Source organism: Jaculus jaculus, chromosome 1 (assembly GCF_020740685.1).
Source record: "Jaculus jaculus isolate mJacJac1 chromosome 1, mJacJac1.mat.Y.cur, whole genome shotgun sequence".
NCBI lineage: Eukaryota > Metazoa > Chordata > Mammalia > Rodentia > Dipodidae > Jaculus > Jaculus jaculus.
This window is the reverse complement of record NC_059102.1, coordinates 172,048,700-172,061,830: the sequence shown is the minus strand read 5'-3', so window position 1 is coordinate 172,061,830 and position 13,131 is coordinate 172,048,700. Positions and strand designations below refer to the sequence as shown.

The window sequence follows — 13,131 nt, the reverse complement described above, 5'->3', positions numbered from 1 at the left end:
GGACCATTTCTTTGCTCACCAACTCCTTCCCTAGAGACAGATCCAAGTGTCTGGAAAGCCCCAGGTATTCTCACCTGAACAAAGCAACTGACAACATCTCAGGGTCTCTTCAACCTGAAGCCAGGAGGAAACTGGTCTACTCCAGCCAAAGTTCCTAGCCCCAAAGAGTTTTTAGGGTCAGGACTTAGGGATAATGAAGGAGCAGAGGAAATGTCTCACCTGTAGTTCTTCCTGACAAGCCTTCAGCTAGTCACGTGATCCTGGAGACCAAATGACACTCAGGCCTGGGGAAATAGATGGTATATAGTGACATCCCATCAACTACGTAAGTGTTGCCACATGCATTTCTCCTTTTTCTTTCTATCCCTTTTCATGTCTTCATTCTTCACCCTATTTTGCCTTTCCCCATTCCACTAAACCTCTCTCTTCTTCCCCGTTAGCGTCTGATACCCTTAAATTTTTCCTCTTTCAAGATTCCTGACACATGCCCTGCCCCTCTCCAACCACTCCTGCTGAGCCATTCTTCCCCTAAACCTCTGTTCCTGGGCGTCTGCCCTCCTCTCCGTTTCTTCCCCTAGCCCTATCCTTAGAATTCTATGGATGACTATGAATTCCGTGGAGTACTTCACTCGCTCTCTCTCCTTTTGGTGGGGTCTACAGCCAGTTCTGTTGTTCAGAGATGTGGAGGCAGTTGCTAAGAGACAGTGAAACGTCATTACCTGGCCCTCGAGGAAAAAAAGAGGGAGCGAAAAAGGGAGAGGTGGGGGGATAGCGGGAGGGAGAGCAGGGAGAGGAGGAGGAGGAGGGAAGACCTGGCGGAAGCCTCACACCGCAGCAGCCTCGGCACCAGCTGAGTTTCAGAAAGAAGCATTCGGATTCTGTGAACTTTCTTCTAAGCATCCTCTTTCAGATTCTCCTTCAGGGTAAAAGAGGGGGCACAGGGACCACAGGACAGGAAACTGCAGAAGATGCTGGCCTGGGATCCAGAGACGGAAGCGGAGAGCCGGGGGAGGGGAAGAGCCTGGTAGGCAATCTGTTCCGAAGCAAGCAAGCAAGGGAGTGGGGATTCCACGATGAGGGAGGGAGAGTCATATCTGCTGAAGACTGATGGCTGTGTCCTTGGAACGGAGTGAGTAGACTGACTGAGGGCCCGTAAGAGTGTAACAGGAGACCTCTGGGCTTAGAAAAATTAGTCTGTGTAAAGAGGTGCTTGGGTGGATTCCCAGTGGGTGAGATTGAGGTTGGAAGCCATAGAGAAAGAGGGTGGGGACAGAGGCAGGGCTGGAGAAAGGGGTGGGGGAGGACAAGTGAGGACAGCAGGTGGATAAGGAAGAAGCCAGACCACTGAGGGTAAGCGTGGTAGGTAGTGGAGAGAGGCTCCAGGTGGTCCGAGGTTCTCTGTCCTTTTGCTTGAACCAAGTGTGGGTGTGGGTTTAAACCAACCGGGTGCAGGGAGCCGGAGAGTAGAATGTTTATGGAAAAGGATGCTGGGATTAGAGATGTGTAGTGAAATGAAAGATGCTGGGGATACACCAGGAAGGGGGCTCTACGGCAATGTGTGTGTGTGTGTGTGTGTGTGTGTGTGTGTGTGTGTGTGTGTGTAGAAAGAAGCTGGAAGGAAAACTAAAGAGGTGTAACTCGTTTGTGTGTGTGAGTGTGTGTGTGTGTGTGTGTGTGTGTGTGTGTAAGAGAGAGATGCTGAAAGTGCTGGAGAGGGCTGAACAAGCGACCAGAACGTGGATGTGTGTTTTTCTTAAGGAGTTGTTCAGGGTGGGGTGTTTGATGCTGATGACAGCGGAGCTATGAGCTGTGGAAGAAAATGCATGTAACCCAGAACAGAAATCTGAGAGGATAATTTCAGGTCAGGTTGGAATGGTTCGGGGGGGGGGGGCATGAGGCTGGGATCTGAGCCCACCAGGGTTCTCATCTGTATGATGATAAACAGAACTTTGTAGTTGGGGGGTCAAAGAAGAGTGGGGGATACGTGGGGTGCGACAAAGAATCGAAATAAGGGGACAAGGATGCAGGGGCACTAGATTTCTCTGTCTAAATCCATGTCTTGTTGATAGAGTGAATCCTGCCTCCACCTGCTCATTACAAAGGTACTCTGAGAGAGGTGCCAGCTTGGAGAAGTAGACAAGCTCGCCTAGCTGAATCCTGAATTGTACCTCTAGTACTCATGGCTTTCTCCAGCTTTGGTGACCCAGTCTGTGGGTGTCACTCAAAGCCCATCCCTCCCGGGAGTACAAAGAGGATTCCTGGGAGTTCCAGCAGCCACTGACACTGAGGACTCGGGTTTCAGGAAGCCCATGGAGACCTACCCCCAGGCTCCCTTCCTAAAGCTCCCAGCCCAAGTCCTCGCCGAACTCATGCCCACTGGACCACGAGGAGAAATAGCTTCTGAGACCTCAGATGCTGGAGACCCAGATGCAGATCTGACATCCTAATTAGTCCCAGACCCAGGACCAGGCTTAAGTTTTCTTAGAAGAAGTGCCAGGATCTTTAAAGGGCACCTTTCATCTCCTTCACATCCTCCCTCCCAACCCTCAGACACAGTGCCAAGAGGAAGCATCCAGCAGGTATGGGTGACAGGGCACAAAAGATCTGCAGGGAGCCTTCCAGGACCTTGTAGCAGCTGCTCCAGCCCCTTTCTTTCCCCGTTTCTCTCTCAAGCTTTGATGGTCCTTTCACACTCCAGGAGACCTCAACTGGGTTTCTTACTCCCCAAGCTCCAGCAAGGAGCTTCCCGTGGATCTCAGGAAGCTCCTGGGTGCTTAGAGACTTCTAGAGAAGGCTTGAGCCATGAGAGCATTCTTCCAGGAGCCTCACCTTCAGAACTCAGGCCTCTTGTGGAGCTGCTTTCCTGAGCATTGATTGCTGGACCAGGAACACAGCCCCTCATGGGTTCCGTGCAGCACTGCTATTGCCAGCAGCTGAAGATGGGTGACACCTGGGCCCAGCTTCCCTGGCCTGGGCCTCCCCACCCAGCCTTGCTACTGTTCTCCCTTCTCTTGGTAGCTGAGGTGATGCACTCCAATGCAGGTAGCAGCTGCCCAGTCCTTTGTACGTGCCATAACCAGGTGGTGGACTGCAGCAACCAGCGGCTGTTCTCTGTGCCCCCTGACCTGCCCATGGACACCCGAAACCTCAGCCTGGCCCACAACCGCATTGCAGCTGTACCGCCTGGCTATCTCACATGCTATGTGGAGCTCCGCGTGCTGGATTTGCGCAACAACTCCTTGGTGGAGCTGCCCCCGGGGCTTTTCCTCCATGCCAAGCGCTTGGCACATCTGGATCTGAGCTACAACAACCTTAGCCACATACCCGCTGACATGTTTCAGGAGGCCCATGGGCTCATGCACATCGACCTGAGCCACAACCCATGGTTGCGTAGGGTGCACCCCCAGGCCTTCCAAGGCCTTGTGCAGCTCAGAGACCTGGACCTCAGCTTTGGTGGCCTGGCTTTCCTCAGCCTCGAAGCCCTTGAGGGTCTTCCCGGGCTGGTGACCCTGCAGATTGGGGGCAACCCATGGGTATGCGGTTGTACCATGGAGCCCCTGCTGAAATGGCTAAGAAATAGGATCCAGCGCTGTACCGCGGGTAAGAGAGGTGGCGGGACTGAGCCACCAAGGGGAGGGCTTCCATAAGCTAACAGTCCAACAAAAGGGAGAGACTTAAGAGTTCGTAGGCACTTTCTATGTGTCTTCATCATTGTACACCTGCTCTTTGTCAACAAGCATTTTTTTGGATACTTAAGTTGCATGCCAGGAGACCCTTTCTTAATGAGACACATGCCCTCTTATCTATATGGTATGTATGACCTAAAGAGGAAGACACAGTCAACATGTGGGAGCAGCCAATCAGTGGCCTGCTGGTTTGAAAGGACCTTGACATACATTAGTTCACTGACCTGCCCCTGCCATATTTATTTTCCTCATTTTACAAGTAAGAATCTGAAATTTGGAATCATGAAAAGGCTTTTCCAGAGTCTCTTATTTAGAAAGTGGTAATACCATAGATAAAACTCACACTTATTTGACTTCTAAGCCTGTTCCCTTCTAAGTATTATTGTAAATGCTGGGAAATCTCTGAAAGGAACTATAATGATTCATCCTGTTTATTTTAGTACTTACTATCTTCCAGGCCTTATTCTAAGCATATTTCATGTTTTATCATCTTATCCTCACAGGAACCCTAAGAAGGAGGAAACAGACACACAGAAAATTTTAGTAGCTCACCAAAAGCCACCCAACTACTAAATGTTGGGCTCAGGATTCAAACCCTAGCAGTATGGTTATCCTTTCATCTACATATTGTCAAGAGTCAGGACTGGGGCTAAGAGCTTAAGTTTTGGGCCAGTCATTTGGGCCTTGGTAGAGTCTTCTTGGTTTGCACATGAGCTGAGGAGCTTGGAGGAAGGGTTGACATGTGGAAATATAACTAGCCCAAACAGAGACTGGGGCCGGACCTGAGTCACACAGGTTTGATGGGTGTGGCACTGTCCTCAGGTGATGCTGCCCAAGCCTAGCCTAGAGGCAGCAAAGTCAGGCACTGACTCCAGCTGTCAGCTGTCTCGGGTGACAGTACTGAACCTTCTTGGCCCAGGCACCGAGAATCAGAATAATGGGGATTTCTAGGGATCCTTAAGAAGAGTTCTGTAGATCCTGGGCTGAGGATGCTCAGCAAAAACGCAGTGCTGAATGAGGCAGAAGTGAGAGGGCTGAGTGGGGAGCCCAAAACCAAAATAGCTTAGGAGGGTACTGTGGGTCACGATTCCAGTGTTTCCACAAAGCTGTGGGAGGAAGTTCTGTGGTTCCAAAGTAGCTGGAGGCTGAGATGGGGTGACGATTGAGATGGGGTGATGACGGGGCCAGGAGGGAGAGGCTGCTTGGAGCCATCTCCCCACCACCCCAACCTTTCTACAAGCTGTGCCCCCCCCCTCTTACCACTAATAACAGAATGGAGCTTCAGGCAGCTCAGCTCCAATCACATAAGGACTCTTTTGGGATTTTTCTGCTGGTTTGTGGAAGCCCTGACTTCCACAGTCAGGAGAGGGTCCCCATTTCCCATTGGTGCAAACTCAGGCATTTAGTGAGCACGTGTTCCATACTGCCACAATCACCAATTTTCCTCTCGGAGGCAAAGCCTTGCAAGGGTTGTAAACTAGGTGATGTCATCTCTTAGGTCTCTTCCCATGGCTTTCCCCCTTTTTGTATGGGATTCTCACTATTACCTAAACCTTGAGGAAAATTCAAATGTACCTTCAAGGGACTGTATGAGATAATCTAACTTTGAGATTGGTCTCTCAAGAATTCAGAACTTTGTCAGTCCGTAGCCTCTCAGCTCTCATCCAATGTGTCACTACTAATGACCCCCAGAGTCTCCTCTAGGTGGACTCCATCACCCCATCCTCACTGTCTCACTTCTACTCCACTTACATACACAATCAATTTTATAGGTCAACTTCTTCTTCTTTCCAAAGGACAGCTGCTTGCAGGTCAACTCCACACAGGCAGGACCAGTGATCCTATGTAAACAGACTGTGGGGTCAACTCAACCCAGGACTTGGGAAAGGTTCCATCCTCCCCTTCCCCCAAAAATATGACCACACACACATTTCTAAGAATAATGATTTCACCCATCTGTCAAAAGGATCAATCTAGTTTTATTCTTTGCTCTTAAAAGCTACATAATGAATTCATAGCATTTATGTATCCTATACTATATATGTTGTAATTTTTAAAATTTCACATTGAGGGCTAGAGATATGGCTCAGCAGTTAAGACACTTGCCTGAAGACTAACAACCCAGGTTTGATTCCCTAGTACTCATGTTAAGCCAGATGCACAAATTGGCATATACATCTGGAGTTTGTTTGTAGCTGCTAGAAATCCTGGTGTGCCAAAAACATCACATTGACTCTCTTAGAAGATTTAGATTGGATCATACTTTTCCTATAAAGATAAAGCAAAGCATTGAAGAGAGAAAGGGGAAGGCTTGTCCAAAGTAAGAGCTCAATTAGTATTGATTTTCTGAACAAAAGCATGACTGATTTCTTTGAAGCCACTGCCCAGCACTGTAGGGTAGAGATGCCCCCGCACACCACTCTTATTTCCAAGCCAGCCTAAGGAAAGATCACTGACAAACATCATGCATTTACAGGTGTGACCCTGGAAGAATAAGGTGGTTCCTCAAGGCCAGAGAGAGCAGCCATTCCCTCTTCCAGAAGCCTGAGCTCAGAGTATGACTCCCTAGTAGTCTGCTGAGAGATGCATCTATGGCCATTTTTGAAATTTTATGTTTGCTTAATGCATATTATGTGACAGGAAACTACCATATATGTTTTACTCGTTGAATTCTGACTACATGTTCAGAATGTGGATACTATTATATTATCCTCATTTGACAGGTAAAGAAAATGACACAGAAAGATTAAATATCCACAATCACAGAACTAAAAAGATGCACACTTGGGATTATAGCTCCAGGACCCACACTCTTCTTTTTATTTTCTGGTTTTTATTTTGTTGTTGTTTGTTTGTTACTTTTATTTATTTATTTGAGAGCAATAGAGAGAGAAAGAGGCAGATAGAGAATACACATGCCAGGGCCTCCAGCCCCTGCAAACGAACTCCAGATGCATGCACCACCTTGTGCATCTGGTTTATGTGGATCCTGGGGAATTGAACCTCAAACCAGGGTCCTTAGTCTTCACAGGCAAGCACTTAACTGCTAAGCCATCTTTCCGGCCCCCTTTCTTTTCTTTTTTAATGTTTATTATTATTAACAACATATTTCATATGGATACATCATGTGGGTACACTCGTTTCCTCATCCCTGCCCTCATTCCATTGGGGACACTCCTCAGTGGGGTTGCAGGTATTCCCCATGGGGCTACAGTTTATGCATTGCAGAGCCCACACTCCTGGCCTTCTTCCCTGTGCATGTGGAGAAGTGTCATGGGTTAGTAGCAAGATAACAAGGCTTTGGACTTGGATGGAGTCTCGTATTTAGTGATGAAAGATTCACTGGACTCCTACTGTAGATGGGATGCTGTTCTGATGCTGATGGTAGAGAAGCTTGTCTTTAAGAAGACAATACAGATAATAAACAGCCAGAGATTATGCCATAGGGAAAATTAATCAAAGTATGATGAGGACCCTAGGGGAAAGTAATGTGGGGGTGATACTTCATATAGAATGACTTGAGAAGACCTCACTAAGAATGTGGCACTTAATAAAATCCCAAAGGAAATGAGAGAGGGACAAACACACAGATACCCCTTCCCATCTAAGCGAGGATTTGCTTGGGGCCCCAGAAGAATGGCATGTGTGTCTAGACTGTAGTAAGTAAAAAGCAGAATGCAAGAGCTGGGGAATTGTCCCTGAAGCCCACAGAAAGGCCCGTAGCTTTCCCTGTGTGCAAAGATGGGAAGCTGGGGAAGGTGTTGACTTAAAAGTGACATGACTGACTTCAGGCTGGCAAGGATCATTCAGACAAGCGAGCTGGCATGGCTCGGGCCCAGAAGCCCAAAATCCAGTAGGGAGGCTATTGTGAGAGATTATATTTTGTGGTAAGGAGATAGCTCACCCGGTAAAGCACTTGCCACACAAGCATGAAGACTGGGATTTGGATCCCCAACACGCATGTAAAGTACAGCATGGCAGCACATGCTAATCATCCCAGCACTGGGGAGACGGAGAACGGAGGACCCCTGGGCTTTGCTGGCTATCTAACCTAACTGAATTGGAGATCTTCCAGCTCAGTGAAGGGCCCTGTCTCAAAAGTTAGGTAGAGAGTGGTTGAATAAGATAATAGACATTAGGGCTGGAGAGATGGCTTAACGGTTAAGCATTTGCCTGTGAAGCCTAAGGACCCAGGTTCGAGGCTCGGTTCCCCAGGTCCCACGTTAGCCAGATGCACAAGGGGGCGCACGCGTCTGGAGTTCATTTGCAGAGGCTGGAAGCCCTGGCGCGCCCATTCTCTCTCTCTCCCTCTATCTGTCTTTCTCTCTGTGTCTGTCGCTCTCAAATAAATAAATAAAATAAAAAATTAAAAAAAAAAAGATAATAGACATTGACCTCTGGCCTCCACACACACAGATGCCCACACATATACAAACATACACACACACACACACACACACACACACACACACACTAAAAGATAGAGACTGCAAGTGTCCCACAAAATACTCATTGGTAGTAGTTGTAAGACTTTCATCAAATTACTAAGCAATGATTTTTCACTTCTGTAAAAATGGGTGTAAAAATGTCATGAGGATTATTCAGGAGACAAGAGAAGATAAATAAATTAGGGGCACATGGCAAAAATTCAGTGACTCTTTCTCCTGGGAGGGTTGGGAGCCTCTCCCTTCAGTTCTGTATTTCTCACAGGGGCCTCACCTTGCCCGGGTTCTGTGTTGCAGATTCTCAGCTGGCTGAATGTCGGGGCCCTCCTGAAGTCGAGGGTGCCCCTCTCTTCTCACTCACTGAGGAGAGCTTCAAGGCCTGCCACCTGACTCTGACCCTGGATGATTACCTCTTCATCGCATTCGTGGGCTTCGTGGTCTCCATTGCTTCTGTGGCCACCAACTTCCTCCTGGGCATCACAGCCAACTGCTGCCACCGCTGGAGCAAAGCCAGTGAAGAGGAAGAAATTTGACATTGGTGCCTCTCATCCCTCCATGCTGCCAAATGCTATTGCTGCTGACCACTGGACACCCGCTCTGGCTGCCAACTCCAGATCCATGGTATCCTGGCCACCTCCATTATAGCTCTAACAAGGTTGGCAAACTAACTTTGTCTGAGCATCTATCATCCACTTTGGCCCAGGCACTGTGCTAAAAGGTGGGAATGGAACACAGAACAAACCCAGTCCTTGCCCTGGAGGTACTTACTTCTAGTAAAGGGGAGATATTCCATATGATCCTTTTGTGACAATATGTCAGTGATCTGAACATATACTTAGGGAAGCCTAGAAGAGGGTCTGTCAGCTCTGCCTCAGAGACCTCAAGAAGAATTACAAAAATGAAGTGGTTTTGAACTGGGTCATCAAAAAAAAGCCTGCTTTTTTAAGTGGACAAAGAGGGGTGGACATTAGCAAATGATAGAATCCAATGTGCAGAGTGAACAGTGAACTATTCCTCGTGGCATACGTGTTTCGAGGGGAAGCACAGAACCAAAAGTTTCCCTCCGACATTTAATCTCCCTGTTGCCAATCACTGCCTCCTGAGAATGAGAATGCCTCCAGCCTAGCCCTTTAGCTTCCTCCCACCAATAGCTACGGGGTAGGACCACCTCCCAGTGACTGCCCCTGTGCTGTGCCCCAACTGTAGCTTACTGGTGAGGTCCCAGGTACCAGGCTAAGGGTGATCACCGCCAGTGCCGTTGCTCCTACCCCCATCTACTGCCTCTCATGCAAGCATTGTCTTCAAAAAGCAGGGCAAGAGGCTCCATGATGGCACCTGGGACTCCAACTATGTGTGACTGTTCTTGCCACAGTGCTCCCACCCAGGGATCTTACCACGAAATGCACTGTGGGCCACAAATCCTAGCATGACAGTACCCAGAAAAGAATGACAAAGCTACCACCTTCATGACCACAGGAAGACGTTCATTTTCTTCTAAGCAAGTCATCCATTTGAGCAGAACAGTGGAAGAGCTGCCAATCCCTGAGCACTTGCCAACATCAAGCATTGTGACCAGGCTCTCTCCTCAACAATTCCCTTGAGCGCACAGACACACACACACACACACACACACACACACACACACACACACACGCCAGTCTTTTCAGGGGAACACTGTTGTTCCCATTGTACAGAAGGAGTCATTTAGCCTTGGAGAGGATAAAGCAACTGCTATTTCATGGACACAATAAAATCTGTATTCTTTTAATTCCCCCATCCAAGTTGGGGAGAATCCTTCTGAAGTATATAAATTCAAATTCAAGTCATGCTGATGAAATTTCTGATAAAGTCCATGCATTCCTCTGGGCACTTTTATATCTTCTGTCTTGCTTATTTTCACTCTTACTGCCTGGTAGATCTCACTTTGTAGCTGAATTAACTGTAAGGAGCTAGGTAACTTATTCAATGTTATCTGGATACACTCTACAAAGAAGGTGATAGCCAACTCCCTTCAGGGAACTTACACAGTCAATCAAAACACAAATAATATGGCTGGGGATGTAGTTCAGTGGTAGAGTGCTTGCTTAGAATCAGCAAGCCCTTGGGTTCAATCCTCAACACCACAAAAAAAACAAAATTAAGAAAAAAAATCAAGTGACTGTGCATGAAGCATAATTATCAACACCATTGTCATTGTCTTCATCTTTACCATCCATCTCATCAGTGTCACCATGATCTCTCCTGTCTTGTTCCACACTGGAAGGTACAGAAAGTGCTTTTGTATTATTCTCCAGGTCCAATCCTGTGTGGGAGACAAGCCAAACATCAGCAATGCTCTTGTACAAATGGTAAAGTCAAAGCTCAAGGTATTTTAGGATTTGGGGCTAAGTGGCAGGATTGGGTTCCATTCTCAGTTTCCCTTCTATTTCCAGTGCTTTCCCAGGTACTGGGGGAGATAGGGACTCAGTGGCCTACATTGTGGGGCCCCACAATTCATCAGTCATGAGCATGCTAGCAGATAAGATAAGCTCACTGAAAGGCAGGGAAAGCCAGGTATGCCCAAATTGAGATATGCACATGGCAAGACCATGTCAGCCCCTAAAATACAGGCAACATCTCAACAGAAGACTCCTTCTTTACAATGTGTAAATAAAGCATTAGAATCAGTGGCCATGGTGGCTAACATATTTTAACATATATATAGTCTTTGGGAAGCTCCTATCACAGCCCTGATGTGTAGTATTGCAGGAGAACTCCAGGAAGTTCTGTTGAACTCCATAGAAAGTGGGGGGTTCTTAAAGTACAGTCCAATGTATTAGCTAGGCTGGCTAGGGCAAATTTGAAAACAATGCCTTTGTACCTTGGTCCCAACCCCCACGCAAGCTTCCATTGTCCATCCTCCAGGCAGTCCTGAAGTGAATGAAGAAGAATGTTTCACCTTCTCTGCACTGAGCTAGTCAGCCAAAAGTTCTCTGAAGCTTGAATGCGTGTCTCTTGACTCTTGCTTGTATCATTTGGACTGAGCTCTGCTCCTGTGACATCTGAAGCAGAAATGTGCCCTGCGCTCTCCTATTCCCCTGTGCCCAAGGATGGTGGACTCCAGCTATCTTCCAGTGGACAACCTAAACAATACTTGGAAAGGAACTTTTAGAAGTAATACTCCTGATCAAATAGTTCAGCTTTCCATACAGGAACACCATGTTCATCTATAATAATCTCTTGAGTACTATTGTTTGCTGAATTATAGTTAATATATTCCAAGATAGGGACCTTTTCTCTGTTTTAGAACCAGGTGAAACACCAAATGCCCCTTGAGATCAAGTGTCCTTTCTAATGGGACAATTTGATCTCCATTAAGGCAAAGACTTCTGAGCAAGAGATATGACCTTTAAAAAAATGTTTCTCCAGCTTCTAGAAGGCCCTTGGTTAACTAAAAGCACAATGAGGGAAGCAATAGACCTCTGTAATAGCAAGGAATTCTCCCACCACCATCACTCGTGTATTCAGGCCATTAGAGCTCAGTGTTGAGAAATAATCTAGAAATCTTGGTCACAACTGTTCATACATCCTGGTAATCACAACCCCATTATGATGTTCCCACAAGGTTTTGTTCAGTTTGTTCCATGCTGGGTAATTATATATATATATGATGGTGCATCTCTGTGTTGATATAGCTGTCTGTGAGGTTCTACTTGTACTGGTTATCTGCTGATTTGGGGAATGCCCCCATAGTATTTCAGTTTAATTCATTTACACAGTCCACTTAGGTTTCTGGCTGTTGCATTATTTAATGGGCAAAAATGGGACTCTACCAAGCTGCTCAGAAAATATGAAAAGAGAAAACTCTATGGTTGAAATACTCTACTGAAAACCTGACTCTTCCCTGATTCCCTTCACCCTTGCTCCCTGAGAGACTTGTCCCCTCACAAAAGCTTCTCTAATGCTGAGCCTGAAAATATCGAGGTCTAACTAAACAACACAACTATGAAGGTCAAGGTCTGCCCAAGGAAATTCTTCTTTAGAATAGACCCCACATTTTTACCATACCACTCTGGACCAATTCCCTCTAATTATTCTCAGACAAACTCACATTTCTTTTTCCATTTTTACCAGGCTTCCTTGTGGGACTTTGAAGAAATAAGTCCCCCAAAGATACCATAAAGTTTCATGGCCCATCTCAAAGACCTGATGTATAGAACTTGAAAAGAACAGAGCAGGTCTTCAACCACTGGGAAAGACCAACCACCCCATTTTCACCATAGACATATTTGCTGACATTCCTTCTAGTGGTAGAAGAACATAAGGAGATGTTTATGTTCATTTGTCAAAAAGACACCTCGAAAACTAGAGAAACTGTTGCTCTCAAAACAAACAGAAGCCAGGGAGACCAGTAACAAGGTCCTTTTGTAAAGTATCATATTGGCCATAACACTCACAGGACAGTTGGACCCATGGAGCTCTCCATTTTCCTAAGCGCTGTCCTGCAGAGTGGTGGTGTCTGGTGGTGGGAGGGTTAGGGAGGTGGCAGGGGTTCAAGGGAAGATGTCAACCTTTGTATGGAGATGATTTTATAACCATGCACTTTTGTAACTGTGAAGAATTTTTCATAAATGTACATTAATAATAAAGAATGTATAGTTTAACAAAATTTTCTAAAGAGTTGTGAAAGGGAGGAAGAGGGAGGGAGAGAAACAGTGAAGGAGAGACAGAAAGGAGCTAGGCAGAACCAAAAGAATGTGTGCCAAAATGTACACACAAAAGGTTTATGGGGAGAGAATAGATGGGAATAATTAGAAGATATGCCAGCCACAGAGGGGCATGTGTGGGAGTAAAAAGACACCTCGCAGAAGCATATTTCTACCAGGCAAAAAAAAAAAAAATAGTATGCATGTGTCTATATGCACATGCCCGTGTGTAGGCATATGTTGGTATCTCAAATTACACAAGGTGGAGAGCATATGTTTTGATACATGTTGGTGTTTGCAGTTTGGGTCATCCAC

General features: G+C 46.6%; 1 protein-coding gene across 3 annotated transcripts; it reads left to right on the top strand.

Moving 5' to 3' along the window:
• Positions 1-794: 794 nt before the first annotated feature.
• On the top strand, positions 795-12,663 carry Lrrc55 (leucine rich repeat containing 55). 3 transcript variants are annotated; one of them, XM_045142212.1, is made up of 3 exons: positions 795-1,024; positions 2,070-3,600; positions 8,429-12,663. In XM_045142212.1, the coding sequence occupies exons 2-3, from the start codon at positions 2,901-2,903 to the stop codon at positions 8,662-8,664; spliced, it is 936 nt and encodes a 311-aa protein (XP_044998147.1). In that variant the 5' UTR covers positions 795-1,024; positions 2,070-2,900; the 3' UTR covers positions 8,665-12,663. The 3 variants fall into 3 exon arrangements, with proteins under 3 accessions (XP_044998147.1, XP_004667794.1, XP_044998148.1); XM_004667737.3 differs by having other exon boundaries at positions 795-1,129; XM_045142213.1 differs by lacking the exon at positions 795-1,024 and adding an exon at positions 1,298-1,350.
• The last annotated feature ends 468 nt before the right edge of the window (positions 12,664-13,131 follow it).

Coding starts and splice junctions, on each gene's coding strand:
- Lrrc55 (XM_045142212.1), top strand. CDS start 2,901: ATGGGTTCCGTGCAGCACTGCTATTGCCAGCAGCTGAAGATGGGTGAC. Junction 3,601..8,428: donor GATCCAGCGCTGTACCGCGG/GTAAGAGAGGTG, acceptor TCTGTGTTGCAG/ATTCTCAGCTGGCTGAATGT.